This window comes from Rhynchophorus ferrugineus, unplaced genomic scaffold (genome assembly GCF_030347505.1).
Source record: "Rhynchophorus ferrugineus isolate W39M unplaced genomic scaffold, kcgeb_rfMv2 rfM1, whole genome shotgun sequence".
NCBI lineage: Eukaryota > Metazoa > Arthropoda > Insecta > Coleoptera > Curculionidae > Rhynchophorus > Rhynchophorus ferrugineus.
This window is the reverse complement of record NW_027472580.1, coordinates 8,270,780-8,294,094: the sequence shown is the minus strand read 5'-3', so window position 1 is coordinate 8,294,094 and position 23,315 is coordinate 8,270,780. Positions and strand designations below refer to the sequence as shown.

The following is a 23,315-nucleotide window of genomic DNA, read 5'->3' as shown; positions in this document are numbered from 1 at the left end:
TTCTGAAAGCAGAGCCGCACAGCTGAAAGTCTGTGTCTGTTTATATTTTACCTGCTTGTTCAACACAAAAATGTATTGAGACAAGTTATAATTATTTTTACAATGTTATTGTGAAAAGTGTGGAACGGATCATTAATACCGTGAAATTGTATGATATACGTCAGAATGGAGAAAACATACCGAAAAGTAATACTTTATAAAGAATGGCGACAAAAAATTAAAATGTATGATATATATCAAAATTACTACTGTCCTCTTATTATGGTAAAATCGAGGAGTTAAAGAGACAGCTTAAGGATTTATTAACAATATAATAAAAGAAGCATGAGCAACCTCTCGTCTGTAAAATGAAGTTCATCTTCTTGATCTACAAATTGTATAATTTCATTTTGTATTGAAGTTTTTTTTTAATAAGTTTTTATCTTTGTTGTAAAGGTTATCTTGGTTAAGGACCCTTGAGCCAAAATATTAATTGTAAGTATCTTAACCAATATACATTTGTTTCAAGTAAATGAACCCCTTCAAAATAATTAAGTTTCTAATTGATGACACTAACTTTTTAAAAGGAAACAATAACTTTTCATGTAGTATAATCACATTTACCTTCAATATAATTTTGCCATCGCCCAATTTGGACATATTTTGGTTTTAAAGGGTGGGTAATAATTTCATGATTTCTTCTTTTGTATTCAATAATACAATATATATGAATACAATTGCTGTATAAATAATTGTATACCTACCAGGTAAAAGCAATGCTAAATTACACACACATCCTTAATTTAGCTAACTTGGGTTGTTTCTTCCAAGGAAAACGACGTCTGGTTCTTTTATTTCCGCACATACACTGGATACACGACACTTTTGGGAATGAATATATATATATATATATATATATATATATATATATATATATATATATATATATATATATATATATATATATATATATATATTGTAGTCAAATAATAGTGATTATATTGAAGACACAAACATGTTGATCGCACTCAATGTCACACATAAAAATGGCGTTGTAAACAAACCGAAAACAATCGGGTTATAGAAATTAGCCTTAAATCAAATGCGTTTGTAAGAAAATTCCAATGAGCCAATCAAAAAAGCGGTCTCAGAGCCAGCATTGATATGAACCACGTAAAACCTTTATATATAATTTATTACGACAATATTAAGTGCAAAAAGTCATGGTTAGTCAAGGAGAACCATTCAAATTGGCACCAAAGCGAAATATTCATGGTTTGTTTTACTAAGAGCTAGAACGGAATTAAAATGTTATTGCAGATTGCTTAAGTCATTCTCTTTATGATTACGCTTAACCACGTATTGCAAGAGTTGTAGGAGGATGGAGAAGAGGCGGAGAGATACACTGTTACAGCTTGAAGTGGTAGTTATGCCGCACTTAGCACACTCACCAGACATAACGCCTTCCGATTTCAACCTGTTCAAATTTATAAAACATCTCCTGAGTGTCATTCGGTTACAGTATGTTAAAGATCTGCCCAAGTGGATTTTAATTGGATCGCTCCAAAAACATCTTTGTTTTTTGACACGGTATCGTTATGTTATGGAACAAGTTGCAGAATATGATGGATTATAGCCCGGCATATCGTGAACGTAACCATCAAAAAAGTTATATTTAACAGAATATATATTAAGAATGACAAAATTGCAAGACAATGAGAAAAATTTTCCTAAAAATTAAATTCCTAGAAAATATAAAGCTAATTAATTATTGTATTAATATTTTATAATATTACCAATTTAATCAAGTCAAGTAAACCTCTACCAATTGTTTATAAAAAAAATTAACGCAAAAAAGTTGTAGCTATACGGAGGAAAAAATTGAACAAACTGGCAACATCGGAAATCCTTCAATCATTATGAATAAATACTAATAAAATAAGGACTGGTTGAATATTCACGTAAATAAACTTTTTATGGTCAAACTTTAACATTTTCATTTGGGCCTATTAATTAGTAATTTTTTTTAATCTGAACCTTTATTGTGAAAAATCAGTACAATATTGTTCATCGATAGCCGCTACATTTTCGCAGCTTTAAGGCAATTTACTCTTGGATTCCATCTCGAACGAACGATATATTTTTTGGGTCTATCCACAAATCGTCCTTTTCTGGTATCTTCATAAGAAGTGAAGCGCTTTTCAAACGAGCAGTAATCAGAAGGAGCGAGATCTGGAGAATACGACGGCTGAGCTAGCACTTCCCATTTTATTATTTCCAATTATATTTTAAAGTCTCCTTTTACCAACTGTGGGTTTATCTGGACTGGGCCTAAAGTTTAACGTGGGCTCCGAACCACGGTCCACAGCATTAAGCCTACTGACTGATGAGTGACCAACTTCAGAAATTATCCCAGAAGACATACGTACTCAGCCTGGTTACTGGCGTGACTGGGATCATTTTCCTTGTCAGATTTTACACTCTTGCCTAGAACATTCACAATTTTTTTAAACAATCACAAACATAAAGTTACGATCATGACTATCGCAACTGCAGGAGGACCATCCCATCACCTTTACCACTGCGCTACCAAGCCGGCTTTTGTTTATTTTAATTTAGTTATTACAACGATTATTATGTACATATTTTATTTAAATTTTTTTTTTTGTTAGAAATTTTTGTTTATTTTGAAAAGTTTGATTGATTTTTAATTTTTAGCGAGTTCCTTATTTATTTTTTGAATTCGGTTCAATTTTTCATTAAAAATGTTTTTAAATTGGCAACCCAAACGCATGTCGATCCCTTGGCTTTAATTTATTCAGAACATTTCTTAGCTTTCGGATCAGTCTCATGTTCTTTATCCGAATGGAAATAGTTTGTTGTATAAAACCCAGCAATTCTGCATTTTAAATCATTCTTCTGTTTAATTAAATCATATTCTTCATGTGTTTTACAGGGATCAGCATCGAGTAATGTCTTTAAATACTGGTTCAATTTCTTTTAGCTGTTCAGAACGCCCTTTATCTTCGATGTCAAAATCACCACTTCTAGAACGTCAAAACTAGTATTCACTTGTTGAAATCGATGGAGCATGATTGTCATAAGCTTTACACAGCATTAGATGATCTTCAGTCGCCTTTTTCTTGAAATTGGGGTAAGATTGAGATTTACTCGATAAAAATTCTGAAAAGGTTGTCTTCAACGTATAGTTAATTACAAATATACCCAGTGCGATTTAATAACAGTACCATCTGTTAAGAATCCTCTGAAATTAATCTATAGGCCATTACGAATATATTGTTGCATAGTTAAGTTATCAAATAATATAGCTGTGTTAACAGGTCAATTGAAAATCCCCAGAAATAGTAAAACACATTTTTTTGGCAAAATTAATTTTTTTTGTTAACATAATTCCCTTCAAGGGTGATACACTGATTATAGCAACCTTCCAATTCGATACCATTTTTGTAGTACGATTTGTCCTTTGCTTCAAAATAGGCCTCCGTTTCAGCGACCTCTTCATTCGACGAAAATTTCTTACCAGCGAGCATTCTTTTGAGATCTGAGAACAGGAAATAGTCGCTGGGGGCCAGATCCTTAGAATACGGTGGATGAGGAAGCAATTAATGAATTTTTGCCATCGTTTTCACTGATTTGTGACACGGTGCATTGTCTTGATGAAGCAGCATTTTCTTTTTCTTCAAATGCGGCTGTTTTTGGCGATTTCGTCCTTCAAACGGTGCAATAACGCTATGTAATAATAGCTGTTGATGGTCCTTCCTTTTTCAAGGTAGTGAATGAAAATTATTCCATGCGCATCCCAAAATACAGACGCCATAACTTTGCCAGCCGACTATTGCATTTTCATATGGATAAAACCTATGGATTTAATTCTAGTAGCGCCATTTATATGTCAGGCCGAAGACTTTTCAATTGACCTGTTTTATTGTGAATAATATATTACAACGAGATTTATACAGGTGTCCAAAGTTATATTGTAAAGGTAATTGTTTGAAGGACTTATATTGTTCTTAAAACAAACGAGTGAATGGTCACCAAATAATAGTAGAACTTTGAGTGAATTATCAATTATATAAAACTATAAATTGTACTGGAGAAACTACTATAACACAAGTTTTAGTCATTCGTCTTTTTCATCCGATTCTTAATCACGTATATTAATAGCTTTGCATTTTTCATTCCTCATTACTACTTGCTGCACTAAAAACAGGAATTTATACGAGTAAACAGAAATTAGCCGGCCATATCATTTAATCGCTAACGTATAAGAACAATGTGAAACGTACGTTCATAATAGTTCACATGATTCGAACTTGTTTTTATTAACCATCAATGAACAATACCTAATAACTACCTGATAAAGGTAGACCAGTCTTGGTCTGAACGCAACTGACATTGTCAGAACTGCAGCTATATTGTTAATATTTTATTTGTCACAGGTCTACAGTAAATTTAAACAGCCTCTTGGCCATGGGTAAATATTGGTAATACGCGGAAGCATATATATTTATCAGCTAATTTTTAGGGAAATCTTTTATACCAATTCGGTTTTACATCGTGGCGATTGTATTTCTAACGACGTACATTAATTACACTACAAGAAGTAATATGTCCATTAGTTTACCAGCAATGGTGAATCCGTTAAAAAAGAACTCAGTACCACAGTGCAAGGAAAATGATCCAGAAGGATATAATAAAACAATTACAGATGTAAGTGTATTATTAATATATTAAAATTAATTTAATAATGCTCTTTATACTTCAATTATATGTTATATACAACAGATAGAGTTTAAAATCATCTTAAGTGAGATTGATTTTTATATTTCGAGATTGTATTATGTTTATGATGCCCTTTGGTAATTGAGATTTTTGGCAATTTCAATATTTCTATTTTTTTACATACTCGGGACTTTGAAAATGAAAAAAAATTGTAAATTTTATAAAATTTATTAACACATTATCACTAGTCCTCCGGACAAACTTAAAATGCCTCTACACTGACTTAAAACTAGATATTTATCTTGAAGGACTCATTAGCCCTTACTTAGTCTCTAGGCATAAATAATATAAAAGACAACCATCGTGTTAATATTTCTTTAGAAGTGTTACTTACATACGTAATTACATTACAATGTTATGATATGATATTAATATCATGAGTTTTGAGTTTGTTTCAATTTCTTGGGTTGATGTTTTTGATAAGACGGATTATTTAAACCTTCACGAGCTCATTAAGTTGGTTTGCCCATGTTTAGTTGCAACTCCTATTAAGCCCTTGCATATATTTTTATCAGCGATATCTATTGGTGAAAATGGTATCACTGTAAAAAGGTATCAATATAAACAACTGTTGGACAACATAACTGTTAAATTTAAGGGTTAAATATTTTTGTACATAAAATTACAGTTATTCGATGTATAGACTCTAATCATGGAACGCTCATTTTGGACATTTATTACTGCTGTTATTTGATATGAAAAAATCGGCTATCGAACTTCATTAAACAATATTAGAAACTTACGTTGATACTGCACCATCATATATATTTTGTTTCAGTGATTTAAAAGTAGTGATTTCAATGTCAGTGTTAAAAAAATGACCTGGAGGGTAAAAAAAGTTCGAAGGCACTCAGCCATAAAAGGTATATGGTAATATAAGCTGTCAAAATCAATTTAATGTGTTGCTGCAAGTATCTGCTGAAATAATCGAAGGGCATATTGTTTCAAAGAAGACAAACAATAGCAAGTAACAGATCTAGAGTCAGCCTCTTGTATAAAAACTCTCGGTCGAGTGTTGGATGGGCTGAGATGGATACATAACGTAATCACAAGACATAGCGTCTTTAGAATTGTCAGGTGAAAATCAGGGTTTGGCAGGAATACGATTGCAACAAGTTCAAGAAATGCAAAATTGGAACGATAATTGGATCTCTGTCAAACCAACATCGCTATTTTAAAGCTATGTCGCAATCTTGCCAGAAAGATAAGAAAAAATTGTACAAAATAATTGACATATAAAATAATAGAAAGATAGAATAGAATGATCCGAATATATGCAAGCGCATAATAAATAGTATCTTTACAATGAATAATTTAATAAATAAATTACATACTCTAAAATATAAACTGGTGAGAATTCATATATCTTATAACAGGTGGAGTAAAAGTCTCGCTACAATTTTGATTATGCGCCATATTGGTCATGTTACACTTACCTAAGTTTCGCTTTAACCACTGTGTTATATAGGCGTCCAAATTTTATTATGGATAAATATGCGCCACAAGAACGAACAGAAATAGTGACAATATTTACTGAAAATAATCGTTCCATTATTGTCACTCAACGGAAATCGCGTCAAAAATATCCTAATCGTCCAGTGTCTCACAAAACCACAATTTATGGTTTAGATGCGAATTTTTGACAGTACGGTACGACAGCAGACAGGCCTGGTTCTGGAAGACAACGGACGTCTCGTAACGCTAAAATGTGGCTCTGGCGCGCGATAGTATTGCAGAGTCTCCAGAAACATCAATTTGGAGACGTGGTTCCCATTTACATATTTCTGCACGCAGTTTAAGGCGAACTTCGAAAAATTATTTGAAAATGTTCTCGTACAAAATTCAATCAGTTCAAAAATTTCTAGCGAGAGATTCTGATCAACGAATTGAGTACAGTAATGCAAACCTAAGGATGTCTGGTGAAATTGAACATTTTTCGTCTGAATTGATAATGATGGAAGAAGCCCATTTCTCTCTGGCCACGTCAATAAACAGAACACTCGGTTTTGAGGAACTCATAATAATTACATCAACTAAAAACAACTGTATGGTGTGGTATTCATGCCAGAAATATCGGACTAGAGAACATGTGGTTTCATCAAGAGGGGACCACAGCATACACAGCTCGTTCAACAATTCAATTATTGAATGACGTTCTTCTATGAAGACTAATTTCGCGAAGTGGCGATTTAACAGCATCAGACGTTTTCTTATGGGGGTTTTTAAAATCAAAAGTTTGTGTTAATAAGCCCTGAACGATTCAACATCTTAAAAACAATATTAGTGACGAAATTCAAGAAATTCACCTTCAGATGTTGCAGGATATCATGAAAAATGACTTAAAAAGCGTCGAAAGTTGCATAGCGAATCACGGTCACCATTTAGCCGATATAGTTTTTAAACCATAACGGAAAATATGTAAAGACAAAATAAACTTTTTATGCAAACCAAACCTATCATCTTTTCTTTGAGCAAAGTTATAGGCAATCAAAATGGTAGCGGGACTTTTGCCCAACGTTGTATTAATAAGCGAAATCCGCTAAAGATAGGTTTAAAAATAAAGGCAAATACAGCAACCTGAAGGGTCAACTGTTATATTAAAAATACCAGAATATTACATTAAGAGGTGTCATGAATCTATTTTTTATGCAAGAAGTATATTTAAATATTCCATCATAACGGTTAATGTTACAGCTGAAGAGATCATTTATGATATCTTATGAATCATTGAATAAAATGTCCTTAATAAGACTGATGTTTTTGTTTTTAGACAGGAACAAAGTACGATTGGAATCAGAATGTCCAAGGCCTGATCCTGGCAGCTTATTTTTACGGATACTTATTGGGAAGCATTCCCAGCGGAATAATAGCGGAATGGATGGGGCCTCTTAAGACACTATTCATAGCGACCCTCATAGCTGGCATATTTAACAGCTTGTGCGTCTGGTCAGCTCAATGGCACTGGGGTGCATTGTTTTTTATGAGGTTTATTATCGGTGTAACCGGTGTAAGTAATAAAATATAATACAGCAGACGCCCGTTAATGTAAATTAATTCAACCCAAGTGTAGTTCATATTTTCGAAATGTTTAAATCGGTAAAGTACTTGAAATAATAAACATTTTATTAAGAGAATCAGTTAATAACAAACTGAACAAATATTTCAACAGCGATAAGTATTTTTTAGTTAGAAGGAAATTAATGCAATTTGATTCTGCATTAATTGGCATTTAGCATTGTCTCTCAATGCCTGTATCCCTAGTTTATGAAAAATTGAGACATCTCGGTATGATATTTCTTTTCTTTCAACCCAATCTAAAGCCCAGTTAAACATTTTTATAGCTTACGCTTCAGTCACTATATTTCTAACTTTAATTGGAACGTGCTCATCGTCTCCACTGTTCATATCTTCTTCCTTATTATCATTCGTCTACCTATTTTCCTTCAGCCAAGGACATACTGACCAGGATATTCGCATTCGATCAATTTGTTCCCTAATTACACTTTTTTTAATTTATATATTACAATGTTACTAACTACTTAACTTACAATTTGTCTTTACATTAATTTAAAATTATAATCTATTCAAAATAGCAGTGAACTTTGAATTATGATGTTAACATAAATGATACTTTATAACATTTTTGTGTCATTATCTTATTTGCATTACACATACAATACATAAGATCAAATGATTTGATTCTTTTAAGTTTGTATTAGTTTGATATTAACGTTAGAATGGAGTTTGTCTTCATGTTTGCTTGCGATTCTCTAGATTTCCTGGGTGACAGTCCGTATATGAAGGTCTCAGTGTAAGTAAAAAATCCTGTAGTATCTCGGTGCACCTACAATACTTCCTAGGACTTTTTTCTGGAAAATTTGTATTTACCCATACCATTTTACCCATAAATGAATTCCGTATGTCCATATAGGTGTCAATACTTGCTTGTATATGAGTAATTTATTATGTATTGATACATTTTCCTCCAGTTTAACAATACGTTTTTCTATATTTTAATTCCAGTTCTTTCCTTTTCCTTCTTATATGTTTCTTTCAGCGAAGTCTTGTATCAAGATTCATTTCGAGATACTTGCGTTGTTGTTATAAGGAACGATAGTATTAGTTATTGTTATTGGTGCTTGTGCGGTCTGACTATACGTGAACTGTACATGTATAGATTTACTTTCGCTAATTTTTAATTTCCAAGTTTGGGTCCAATTGTTTATATTGTAACTTGCCTCTTATAATTTTTGTGTAGCTTCTTCACTATTATCTTCGACGCAGTGTCATCAGCAAATGTAGCTATCGTGATATTTTACATTTGTGCCTAATTACACTTAAGGGAACAATGCCATCTTCATCATTGGTAGAAAAGATATGATTCCAACATTTTTGAATAGTTTCGTGATCAATTTCAAAGCCATTTCAACACCAAAAAATATGTTTTTGAAATTCTATGATAAAACAGACTAAAGTAGAAACTTTCGGTAGTATAGTGTGGTAAGCCTTATTATATTCTGGTCTGTTGGTTAGATGACGTTACATTCATACTTGCTCTTCATTGCTGCTTGCTTCACTTGCTGTTCTGGAGAATGTCTAGTTGCAATATCTAACAGCAAAAACACTTTTATTGGAAGGTTCTATTCTATTAGAAAATATGTTAAATACAAATTAAATACATACATATTTTCAAATTATGGATGGAACATTTCCTGTTACAAAATCATTGTTATATCTGATAATATATGTCTTGCCAACTAAGCAGTTTTTGAACAATCGTAATAGACATATTAAAAGTGTTTAAATGAGCGTTCATGTTTTTATTATCCTGTTATCAATGTCTTTATTCTGACTGAATCATTAGTAGCGAGTGAAACTAGTAATTACTATATAATAGTAGATATTATTTTCAGTCAAATGCACGTTTCGACTGTTTTGTTCAATTCGTGATGTCAGACGAAGATGTACGAACCCTTTCCTGTATAAATTGTGAGAGGAAAGGACGGAGATAATTACTTGGAGCAGTTATTTTTATATGTATTTATATTTTCCAACGGTAGTATAAGCGAGACCGAGCAGCACATATCTTCGCGTACTGACTTTAAAAAAGAAAAGGAAAAATCATTACTGAATACTATTAACATTAGCAATTAATAATTTAATTTTAAACGAAGTAGAATTACTTTTATATTTAAATATTCTGTGGATCTGTAAAAAGGAATGGAATTATTCTATGGAATGGAATAATACCCCACAAATGTTTTGTCGCATTTTAATATGTTAATTGCTGTTTTAAAATGATATAATATAATAAATATAGACAATATAATAGAACTTAAACAATACCTAAAAACTAAAGACGTACAATAACCATAAATACCAGTCGAATGAAACTAGTAGAACCAAAAATAGTAATTAAACGTACATGACTGAAACAGTCGATAGTAAACAATAACAAAATCAGTCGGACTGAAAATTGCAACTGAAAACAGTCACTGGTAAAAAGTAGTAAAAACAGTGAAAAGTATTTTATTATTTATCTTTCACAATTTTAATCTTTTTTACCCTTTAATTTCCAATTACATTAACAATCTTGAAAAATATCGTTCCAAAATGCTGCTATATTAATATACAATATATTGTTATTTACAAATAAACTACCAAAAAAATCATAAAACTATATACATATAAATCTATATAAGCATAAATAGGTTACATTTTTGTCAAGGTCGCGGTTAGGACGACAGAGCCAGAACGTTAAAAATCAGTCGAATGAAATTAATACAACCAAAAATAGTAACTAAAAGTACACGACTGAAACAGTCGATAGTAGGTAATAACAAAATCAGTCGAACCAAAAATAGCGACTGAAACAGTTGAGAGTAAGAAGTAGTCAATTACCAAACAGTTGATCAATTTCAAGTCAGATCAATTTAAGTCAAGTCAATTTGAGTCGAAAGTCCCCAACACTAGGTAATACTTTCGATTTACATTAACGCAATGTTTTCAGTATTGAGTATTTATATTATCTGCCTAGTTAAACTTGCCATGACCAAGTCTATACATTTGTATTGTTTTTGTAATATATATTTAGGGTTTAGTGTATCCTGCTTTACAATGTCTTATTGGCCGATGGGCGCCTCCACAAGAAAGAGGTAAATTCGTCAGTGCCCTAATGGGGAACACCTTGGGTACATGTTTGTCTTGGATCATTGTCGGTGCGGTAACAAGAGAATGGAAATGGCCTTGGGGTAAGATACTTACTAATATAGATTACAAATGTTTGTCGGTAATTATTTTCCGGTTTTGTGTGCAATGTTATTATTTGATACTGAAGTATACAGACGTAGAATTTACAAACAAAAAATAGATACTTGCCAGTACCAATTGGTTCTAGAATAATCCATGTTAAAAAAATGGAAGAACTTAAAGAAGGTAAATCTGGTCTTGGAGAACAATATGAAAGAAAACTTACTAGATAGTTATAGTTAAAATGATGTGTTCCATGTGTTTTTTTAAATAAGAAAATTTCAAATAAGTGCTTTTGAAGTTGTAAATGTGTTTTTGTTGAAACACGTATAAAAAGAGTTGTTAGTAAAGAAAACAACAAAAGGGGGGGGGGGTGAAAAGGTTATTATTAAGTGACAGGCTGTACGAGAAAGAAAATGAAAGAAGAGAAATTATAGTTATTTATTTTAACATTATGGTACATCTATTTACGTATTTAACGTATTTTACTTTTATTCGAAAGTATAATTACCTTTTTACGTTTAGTCCTTGTTTAGTCCTTGTCAAGTCATCTTGGTATCACTGTATATTTTATTTCTTCTGCTACTATCTGTTTACACCATTCTTCATAAAATTAATCACTGAATTCTGTCTAATGCATTTACCATATCTACAAAACAGTTAGTATTCATTTTCTGCTCATACATTCTAACCTAATGCTCATGTTTAATTTTGAACAATTACAATCACATCTGTGCACACAAATCTTTTACGCCCCACATATATGATTTCATACAGTTATATTCAATTAATTATGTGCATAACTTTAATTGTTTCCACTCTCATCACTCTGTCTCAGGACTTTCCAGTATTGCACGGCATTATCACAGATCTTCACTTTCGCACTCACTGTCCAATTCAATCACTAAATCATTAAGTTCTAATCTATCTAAAACATCTTCACGATTCCACCATTTATCAATTACTTCCTCTTTATGTGTGCTCGAGTTCATCCAAACCGAAAGTGTTATGGTTAACAATGCTTCTTTTCACATATCCAAACAGTTTTTAATGGAATCTGCTTCTCGACCAGTAATATATCTGCAATTAATTCTTAATAAATGTAGTGACAAACAAAACCTAATCGAATGCTATTGTAACATTTACCTTTTTCTATCACCTTTTTGCTACTGTCTTGTCAAGAGTGCCACAATGAACCATTTTGAAATAATCAAGTTTCATCAGGATATACAAATTCAAATAGTTTAACTTCCTTGGTCTTTAAAAATGGAATTCCTTTTAAAACAATATCTGGAAGTTCCGTCAAACCTCACCGAAGGTTATCTTTACACCATATGAACCCTATGCCCTGTAAGAGTTTATGAATGTGGATGTCTTACATCCCTCAAAAAGCTGCATGTCCCTAATTCTTTTATGTATACTTTCCAGACGGACAATTTCCTCTAAAATAATTTATTAAATTATGTTTATATCGATAAAATAGCTTGTGTATTTACTGTTCTTATACATTTCTTATATTTGGTCTCGAATAGAGCCAATATTAAGATGGTCACCCACTTTGTATGTAGACGAGTTTTCTTGGATGAATCTAACGTATTATTCTTCATTTTGTAAGCGATTCACAGTACCCACACTAATATTTAGCGCGGCAGCAACCCGCTAAAAACATTTTCAATAAAATTGTAGGGACTTATATTATTTAATATCATCAATAATTATTACTTACTATTATTATCAATAAATATTAATTATCATTACCTCTCTAACGGAAATTATAGGCAAAAGGGGGCCTCCATTATCTGGTTCCTTTCCGAAATAACATATTAAAGCCGCAATCAATTTGTGGCCCTGAATATCTGTTGTTTTCGGCATTTTCAAATAATGTGATATGATTCATTACAGAGCTACCTAAAATTTATCAAAATAATCAAAGGGCTAAAACAATATTTGCAATATGTTAATTAATATTGTTATAAACAATATTAATATATTATTTATAACCTGTAGTAATTATAACTAATATTTTGAATAATTTAGGGTACATCTGACAACCGGACGGCGACCAGCTGACAGAGGTCTGCAAAATTCTTGAAAACAACAGAGGTTTTAACTCTAACCTATAAACTATTGCGGCTGTATAATTAACTGTAGTTTTTAGATATACTATAATGTTAACATAAATTATATTTGATAACATTTTTGTTCAATTATTTTATTTAGATTAGAATTTTTTTGTATGTCAAAGCTAAAACTGTACTAAAACTCAGAATTGATGCGGCAACATTGCAATGTTTCGACGTCACAAATATCCATAACACATTACTAAAAAAATTTTGAATAGACTATATGAACCATTGAATTCATTTAGGGAGAAAGAAAATGAAAGAGGAGAAAAAAAACAACCTGAAAGTAAATACAAATTAATAATTTTTACATAAATTTTTGAACAATAATGGATATGGTAAAGTTGTGTTGATTTTTTCAAGTAAAATTAAAGTATCATATCGTTTTACTTTCCAGAAGCTATTACAAATATTATTACAAAAGGTTTCAATACATTGACCTATGTTAGATATAATAAAAACACACAAAAAATTACAAATATTATTATAAATGTCAATACCGAATACATACACATTTATAGTCATATGAAAAAAAGTATTATTACTGGATTTATTGCAATAATATTTCACTTTCCATTACATAACAACAAAACAGATAATTTAAACATTACGATCAATGATAATTTTATTATTTTCTGATTATAAACAATAATTATTTTTAACAAAAAATCCTTTTAATATAAAATACCTTACTTATTATTTCGAATATCTCTCATTACGTAACTTTAGATGTTTGACGTTCCAAGTAGTAGTTAATAGTGTATAATTTTAGTATTTTATGATGTTCAAAATTACTACTTTTGCAGGATTTCACGTAATGAGTATCCAAATTATATTTTACCTCATTATTTTGGTCATATTCACCGCGGACAGCCCGGAAGAACATAGATGGATAGACGAGGAAGAACTTAAGTTCATCAAAGAATCACAAGCTGGACAAGTCTCGAAGACAAAGGTTTATATACAAATTAAGAATCGTTATATTCTACATAATATTTTCAGGCTGTACCTCCATATAAAGCGATATTCAGTTCGTTTCCTTTTTGGACTTTAACCATATTACACTTTGGCAACCTGTGGGGATTGTACGTACAAATAACGGCAGTGCCAAAGTTCATGAAGGAAATTATTGGATTTGATATTAGAGTAAGATTTGCCAGTATTATTTATGCGGTGATATTGTCACTACTGTTGAGGGGTCGCGTAACAATACACCTAAATATAAAAGATGTTCGACAAGTTCGCGACAAGGTTTTATTAGGTGCTTGCATATATTGTAACTGGAAATTTATTTTTGGAAAAAAATTAATACAATATAACAGGTCAATTGAAAAGTCCCCAGCCTAGCATAGTAAAACACATTAGTTTTTTTTATTCAACATAATTCCCTTCAATGGTGATACACTGATTATAGCGACCCTCCAACCCATTTGTCCTTTGCTTCAAAATAGGCCTCAGTTTCGGCGCTCATCTCTTCATTTGACGAAAATTTCCTCCCAGCGAGCATTCTTTTGAGATCTGAGAATAGGAAATAGTCGCTGGGGACCAGATCTGGAGAATACCGTGGATGAGGAAGCAATTCGAAGCCCAATTCATGGACATTTCCAACTGAAGCAACTTCAATCCTTGGCAGACTATATTCGCAGAGTGTCTGATGTTCAATTGTGTTGAGGTCTGGCGAATGATCTGGCCAGAAAAGATTTTTGATGATATTATGATGGTCCTCAAAGAAATATTGAACCTTTTGGCTGTGTGTATGAGCGCATTATCATCCTGAAATATGGCAGTGTGTGGCAGTAATATGCTATTCATAGTAAGAATTTCATCATTTAGGATATTGAGATATTCATTCGCAGTAATTCGGCCAGTGATGTGAATGAGAGGACTATCTAAATACCATGATTATGCCGCCCAAATTCTAACGAAATCCCCCCCATGTTTGATTGTAGGAAGACTTCTTTAGGAGTTCTCCATAATAAACCCGGCCGTAATAATTATTCCAATCATCAAGCATCCAGGTTTTATGATCGTTGCGTCAGTTCTTATGCAATTTAGTATTAGCTTCAATTAAAAAAGGTTTCACAATCGCAGCCTTTGCATGAATATTAACTTTGTCAATCTCCAATCGTAATGTTTTTTCCCAAAAGGTGTGTTGCCAACATGCACAAGGTATACTATATTGCATGATGTTCATATTATTTTATATATCCCCTGTATATTAATTTTCCATTATTTTCTACAACCATGTCGAAAGAACGATGCTGGTTTGGCAGGGATCCAATCATCGATGCACTTTCACACTTTTTCCAGTATTTCGAAATCGTGTGTCAGCCAAACCAAGCTGCATTAATCTGTATTGAGTATATATCTGTATATTAGTTAGTTTTCTATACTTTCAAACTATGAATCTATTGAAAATAAAACGGAAAACTGTAGTACTTGAAACTTCACTTAATACTAACTTCATTCGACAATAAAATAACTCTTCTTATCTTACGGCAAAAACTAGTGACATTTAGTTCTTAGTTTTAACATACTATTTTTTCGGACAAGTGGTATGTCTGGTGGGCATGCTGGGTGTCCATTCAAACTGCAATAATGTAGCATTCGAAACTATGGTAAAATGAGGCCGAGGATCATCGTGTAAGAGGATGACATTGATGCATTTTTTTACTCACAATTGCTGGTCTTTTCTACAATATAGAAACTCAGTCAGAAAAAAAATGAATCCTTTTTTTTGAATCATTCCCATCGCATAGAAACCTATGGAAATACTTGGTGGCTTATGGTCACAGATTTCGTGAAATTAAACTGTAATAAGTGTAAAAGATGCCATTTGGGCGTCCCCACTGAATAACTCAATAATAGTAAATGGAAAACTGTAATTTTATGAAGAGAAATGTCATGCTTATGAAGAGAAAAACACCATAGGATGTAGCTTTTGAATACATAAGTTATTCAATAAGTTCATGGAAAGTCATGAAAAACATCAGAATTTAACAAAAAAAGAATAGCATATTACAGGTGTACCGGAAAGTCATTACCGAAAAGATTTTCCAACAGATAGCGCTAGACTTAAGTATGCAACGTTATGATTTCACACACATGTTATTTTCCTCTACTGACATTAAGCTTCAAAGCTATACATGTGAACGTTACGCCGTCATAGATTTATACCTCTTTGAAAATATCAAGTTTCGTGCCTAAAAACGTGCATATGCGGCATGCATTACTTTTCTTATATAATGAAAACAAAAAGCCTTTAAAAACCATCGTTTGGTGGTTTCAAAAATTCAAAAATGGTGATTTCGATATGCAAGACAAAGAACGTTGTAGTCGACCGAAAACGTCTGAAGATGTGAAACTGCAAAAATTATTAGATGAAAAATTGGCGAAAGCGTTAAATGTGTGACCAAACAAATTATTAGCGACCGATTACGAGCAATGGGGAAATCCAAACGACGGAAGATGGGTGCCACATCAAATGAATGAAGTAATTTCTGCATCGAATAGTGGAGGGTGATGAAAAATGGATTTTTAAGACCCTAAGCGCAAAAAAATCAAGGCCAAATCGTTTTGGTCGCAAGATGATGCTCTGTGTTTGATGAGACCAGAGTGGTGTGGTGTATCACGAACTATTGAAACCTAGTGAGGCAGTTAATAGTGATTGCTACAGATAACAAATGATCAATTTGAGCCACGCATTGATCGAAAAACGTTCAGAATGGGCCCGAAGACACGGTATAGTGATTTTACAGCACGATATTGCGGCGTCTCATAAAGCCAAAACTGATTTAAAAATATTTAAAAGCGCTTGGTTGGTACATATTATCACACTTGCCAGATCTTGCCCGGTTCGACTATAAACTTTTCGCATCAATAGGACACGCGCTTGCAAACCTCGACTCTTTCGAAGAAGTTAGAGAATGGCTCAATGAATGGTTTTGCTCAAAGGACAAATAGTTTTTATTGGGATGGCATCCATAAATTGTCTGAAAATTGGCCGAGATGTATATAATCAAATGGTCAATACTTTGAATAAATACATTTTCCATTTACTTGAAAGCATTTGTACTTTTTTCCGAAAAAATAACGGTAATGACTTTCCGGTGCACCTGGTATATAAATGATTTTATTCTTGAATTTAATTTGTTTCAGTTTCAATTCAGATATTTTAACTTAATTTAATAAATTAGTAATTAATTAATAATTATTTCAGCAATCTGGATTTTTAAGCTCCCTCCCGCATTTGATGAGATTAATACTAGGAATTGGGTACGGCATTCTTGGTGACTGGCTTAAGAAAGCGAAATTCAGTCGAACCGTTGTCTTGAAGTCGTTTGTACTATTATGTACGTACATACTATATACAGGGTGTCCCAAAAACTGTATGAAACATTTTAAGTGATAATTCTATTAATTCAGATGAATTTAGCAGAACAACAATGAATAAAAATAACATGGACCTTTAACAATATTATACTGAGCCAGTTTCCAAGTGGGCTCCTTCGGCGGTAGAAGCCGCTGGTCTTCTGGTGACTCTAAGTTATTGTTACGTGTAGGGCTAACTTTGGCCTTTAAAATTGACCACATGCTGTATCCTGTCGGGATACTGTCAGTTTTCAGTCCATCAGTGCCCGTCAATTTGTTTATTTCTTTTTGTCCTCCTTAATGACCTAAAAATGCTCATTGACAAATGGTTATTAGAATTTGTCTGTGTATTTATGTCAACATTAATTATCAAATAAGGTCCAGATACCCAAACTCTACTTGATCGCGTTCATTGTTTATGCCTCTACCGACACTTCCCGTGTCTGATCTATCTGCCTCAGTGTCGGCGTTCCTAATTACTGCCTCCGCCCAGTTATTGATCAGGTCTATATCTAAACTGTTATTGCTCCCTTGTGGATCTCTAAATTGGTAAGACCCCACCGCCGTGCCGTACAGGTTTTTGGCCTTTGTTCTTTCGTCCAGGGTGCATTCGATCATTATGTGCTTGATGTCCTCCACACCGTTACCACATTCGCACAGACCTTCACTCGCCCTTAATCTAAATCTGCTGATATATGCAGCCATATTTCCGTGTCCTGTTGTTAGTTGTACTGCCTGTCTGCTTAAGCTCAATCTCTCGCAGATGTCATGGAGAGTTCTGTCATCGCTTAAGTTGTTCCATGCCAGATGTCCTTTACTTATCCATGTCTAGTATCGCCTCTCTTGTTGCCTCCTTTACCAGTCTGTATACCCTAAACATTTCTGGTGTGGACAGGCCCCTTGTCCATTGTATGTTTATATTAATAAAAATTTCACTCAGCTCTTTCAATGTCGTCCTGATGTTTTCTATCTACATATTCTTCCTTTTTGCCAATTATTTTGTTTTTGTTTTTGTTTTTGTTTGATCGCTAGCGTCAAGACGATGAATTTCGCCACCCCCGCGTTAATGCTGCCATTTAGCTTAATTCTATATGATGTTTCCTGTCCATTCTTTGTTCTTTCCAACATGCCCACACCTACTCTATCCAAGTCAGCACTAGCGCCCATTCATTTTGTTATGTTTGATTTTGCCAGTTCCATGTTTGTTCAGTCAGTCTCCCATGGCCGGGGTTTGAATTTTGGATCAACTGCTTTTTGGCCCATGGGGTAACCATATTGTTTGCTCAAAGTGGCCTGCACCAGTGCTTCTGTGAGCAAAGGTGGAATGCCTGATGTAATAAAGTCTGGAAAATGGGCTCAGCACCAGTCTTCCGTCGCTTTTCCCTTAAGCGCCGAAGCGGAATCCTATTGGAACGTCCAATTGGCATCGCTGAAGTGCTGCTGAGCCCACAGAAGTACAACAGCTTCGAGAATGTCGCGACGATACACTTATTGATTGATTTTGAACCCTTAATCCACAAAAACGAGGACGGACCACATATTTTGGCGTTGTCGAGGATGGCTAACGTGTCGGGAGCGTTAGCGGACCAGCTCCTGTAATTTTAATGATTATGCGCTTGTTCAACGGTTAACAGCTTCTCATCCGTCACTAGAATGCGCTCCCACCGCTGAACATAAGCTCGACGCTTGAATTGGCGACATCTTTCAAGCCCTACACACTTGTTCTCATCTGTGAGGAGCTGAAATTTTTGGAGCGTGTAGGCTATGAGATTGAGCTCCTTTTTGACTATCCGATAAACCGACGACTTGCTTGCTCTCAGGGGCGACTTTTCTCATGAAGATTATTGTATTTCGTGGCACTCGCTTCTTCATGATCTTGCTGTTAGCGGAAGTGTTGGCGGTGCATTTTCTACCACTTCTTAGATGCCGACCATCATGACCAAGCTCTTTGAACACTCCTTGCTCTTGGCCAAACAGCTCCATAATAGCACTATGTTTGTTTAACATCCTAAAAACGCGGCAAAATTAGTTAGCATGGAGTCGAAACTTAAGACAATGCGACCTAACAGCATGAAGAATCCGATGAAACAAAAATTACTATATATATATATAGATAGTTTGTGGTACAATACCTTCGTGTTAGGATAAATTGAAATTTCATGCAGTTTTTGAGAAACCCTGTATATATGGTATATAGGTTATCATTTTTGCAATGTTGATGTTTTAGCTCATATTGTGCCTGGTATATTGATGGCGTGCATGTCTCTAGTGGGATGTAATGCTGTCACTGGCTTGGTGTTACTGATTCTCAGCATGTCCATAAATGGCGCGGCTGTATTGACGAACTTATCAAACCCAACAGATTTGGCGCCGAATTTCGCTGGAACCATTTTCAGTATAATCAGTTTTATCGGAGGAATGACGGGATTTATTGTCCCCTCAATAACGGCCACCTTCATAAATGTTTTTGGGGTAAGATATTTCTTTTCATATACTTGCCTAATTTTTGTTACCATCTTCATGAAAAGAAGTGGCGACTTGTAAGAACCCTAGTTCAAACCATGTCGTTAATTGAATTTTATTTTAATAAAAACCATAGTTTATGTAATAACCTCTTAAACCAAAGACTTGTATTCGAATTTAGCTGAGTTACCAATGGTGTAGCAGTCCAATAACATTTTTATACATTTTTGTAAATAACAGGAGCAGCCTCCTATATTTCGGGATTTGAGAAAGTGATTCAAAATATATTTTGTTTTTCCACATCAATTGTATAAAAGAATTACCATATAAAAATAAATCATGGGCTTGGTAATCACTACTCAGATACCGAGAAATATTAGCATCACAATTTATTTTAAATATGGAGATGAATTGTAAAATAAATCAATAATCACAAAATCAAAATTCAAACAGTCAATTGTTTGTGATATTATTTACATTGAGGTAGGAAAGTAATATTCTGTAATCGTTTACACGCAAACATGCTTTTTACATGTCCATCGCAAATTAGAGACATCTAGATGGCGATCTCCCATATATAAAGTTGTAACTAGATTTTGTATGTCTTAGAGGGCGTAATAGATTTATAGAGGTAAATTGAGCAAAAATTTTTTTATTTATTTTTTATTTATTAATATATTACGATTATTCGTTACCAATTAACTTACAATTTATTTTTACAAGGACTTAAAACTAGATGCTTATTTAGGAAAACCCTTTACTTAGTATATATAAAATAAAGCAAAGGTTCAGCATAATAAAGGATTCTTCAGTATTTTTACTATTTCTTCTATTATATTGGTATAATTTCTCACAGAACTGAATTTTGTAGTTCCGTATATGTTTTAGTGTTTGCTTGTATAGCAGCAACTTGTTTTGTATTTAAATACGAGTTCTTTTCTTTCCTTTTTGATGTGATTTCCAACGAAGTTTTGCATCAATATTCATATCAAAGTACCTTGCATTATTATTGTGTGAGATAAACATTTGAATAAAAACATTTCCAAACACTCTCTAATCTAAATTTAACAAATTTGAAAACATTTTTAATTTTAAATTGGAATCTACTAAAATATTTATTCTTAAGATGATAACAAGAACTTAAGTAAATCCCCTTTATCCAGCATTCCTGATAAAAATGAAAATACATGTAAAATTGTCCTTTAAAATGTTATCGACTTTTCTCATCTTTTCTCTCATAATCATCCATGCATTCTAAATGGAATGCCTTGTTAAGGAAATAGAATTGAACATTTTAGTTAAATTAGACAAACATAATTCAGTAATTAATTTAAATAGATTCTTGGCACCGGTAGATTTATTTAAATAAAAAAATATAATAACAATAGTAAAATAATAAAGAGATATGTAAATAAAATTAAAGTGTAACAATCAATAACTATTCAATACATAAATATACGTAATAATTCTTGCTTGCAAAGTTACCACGTATCCATTTAACTGCTTAGTTTTCTTGATGTACTGTCTAATTCCTACCTACTTGAAGCTGAAGGCATAAATTCGCATATTTAAAAAGTATCTGTGGAGAAATAACTTATAATTTTCAGTCATAATTTGCTTCTTTTGAAAAAGAAAATTACATCTAATGTTTCTAGAGATTCCAATGTGGCGTAAATAACTTCTGCCGATTCCAATATTGAACTTGTAAGATTTTTTTTGATTTTGGTAAGTTAGATAACGTATCTGATGCTATGTATTTCAATTAAATTATGTACATCGACAACAATGAAATATTGACTAACTAAATTACAATTAGAAATGTAATTTTGGTTCACTAACGCTTTTCCACATGAGAGTCTACAGCCTGAAATGGAAAGAACCTTCCACATGAGAGTCTACAGCCTGAAATGGAAAGAACAAACCTTCCTGTACTAATGTAGACGATGCATGCCCAAAGTCTCATTGCTTTGCACTGCACATGTGCACTTTCGAAATTTGTTTAAATCTGTAGGAGCCCCAACGATTGACAGACCAGTCAGGTGGTTGGAATAGGTAGTCGATAGTTATTTCGAAATTGCCACTCAAAATATTTTGCCTGAAGATCATTTTTAAAATGTCTGCTTAAGAGTTAATTATTTCATTAGTAGTTTTGTGTTGAATTTTTTTTATTGTAGAGTCAGTTTTTTGTAGTTATTTATTTATATTTTTATTAATAGCACACATACATAAATGCCAACTTTCAGTATTATAGGATAAAGTTTAAAAAATAGAGATTTGTTCATTCAGTTTTATCTAATCATCACATTACATTTACATTAAGAATAAATATAGTCTACATGCTGAATATTCAAATGAAAGTGAGATAACATCATAATCAAAAACATTTGATAACAAATTTTTTTATTGGTAAAATGTGTTATTTTTCAATATTTGCCACAGGGTTCTTCGAGTAAAATTCAAATTGTTTTTTGTTTTTCTTTAATAAGTAGTTTTGATTATATTTAATTTTAATAAAGTAAAATAATAAATTTCCTTTTATATTGTCTGCTAGTAAATTATTTTAATGGGAAAATTCTCCTAACTATAAAATAAGAATGTAGGGGGTAACTTAACCTTAAAATATCATTCTAAACTTGCCAAATTTTATTCTTATCCGTATATACATAAAGAAAAACTATATCAAATTGTTCAGTTGTTCGCGCTCTGACGGATTTAAACGAATGACATTTTGGCCGTGTCGAATTTTGTGTCCTCTTACTAAGAGAAACCGTTCCTGAGCTAGAACAGAATCCTTTGAAAAATAATGCAATCTATTTAAATCTTCAAATCCTGGGGACAAATGGTTTTGCTTCGTTTAAAACATTTAAACAAAAAAAAATTAAGTACAATTTTAGAACAAAGTATAAGACCAACAATACTAAATCTGAAACGAACAATTATTATTATTTCCCACTTTATGTCTTTATGTGCTTTGAATATTGTTGATTATCCTGAATAATTACCACGTTAAATGACTTTACCGAGATTCAAATAAGGTCAAATAATCAATTATGTTTTAGGAAAATACAAAAGCTTGGTCATACAATTTTACACTGGGTGGAATAGTATATTGTGGATGCGGTATATTTTTCATCATTTTTGGAACTTCCCAGATACAACCTTGGAACGAGAAGAAAGAGGATGGACCAACAACCAGTAATTAAGTACCAACAAATAATACATGACTATATACGTGTTATTTTATACCTTGCTATTAAAATAAATATATTAGAACACCATAGAATAAACATGTTATTTATAAATTAAAAAATATATATTTTGTTACTC

General features: G+C 32.6%; 1 protein-coding gene across 1 annotated transcript; it reads left to right on the top strand.

Moving 5' to 3' along the window:
• Nucleotides 1-4,298: 4,298 nt before the first annotated feature.
• Nucleotides 4,299-23,315, top strand: LOC143203354 (putative inorganic phosphate cotransporter). The gene is made up of 9 exons (XM_076415453.1): nucleotides 4,299-4,474; nucleotides 4,526-4,710; nucleotides 7,553-7,789; nucleotides 10,877-11,033; nucleotides 13,961-14,109; nucleotides 14,157-14,300; nucleotides 17,374-17,506; nucleotides 19,753-19,997; nucleotides 23,048-23,315. Exons 1-9 carry the CDS (start codon nucleotides 4,471-4,473, stop codon nucleotides 23,189-23,191), a joined length of 1,398 nt encoding a protein of 465 aa, XP_076271568.1. The 5' UTR covers nucleotides 4,299-4,470; the 3' UTR covers nucleotides 23,192-23,315.

What these genes read in the sequence shown, in the direction of transcription:
- LOC143203354 (XM_076415453.1), top strand. An exon ending in AGAATGGAAATGGCCTTGGG is followed by an intron (nt 11,034 to 13,960) that starts GTAAGATACTTA and finishes CTACTTTTGCAG; the next exon opens with GATTTCACGTAATGAGTATC. An exon ending in GACAAGTCTCGAAGACAAAG is followed by an intron (nt 14,110 to 14,156) that starts GTTTATATACAA and finishes TAATATTTTCAG; the next exon opens with GCTGTACCTCCATATAAAGC.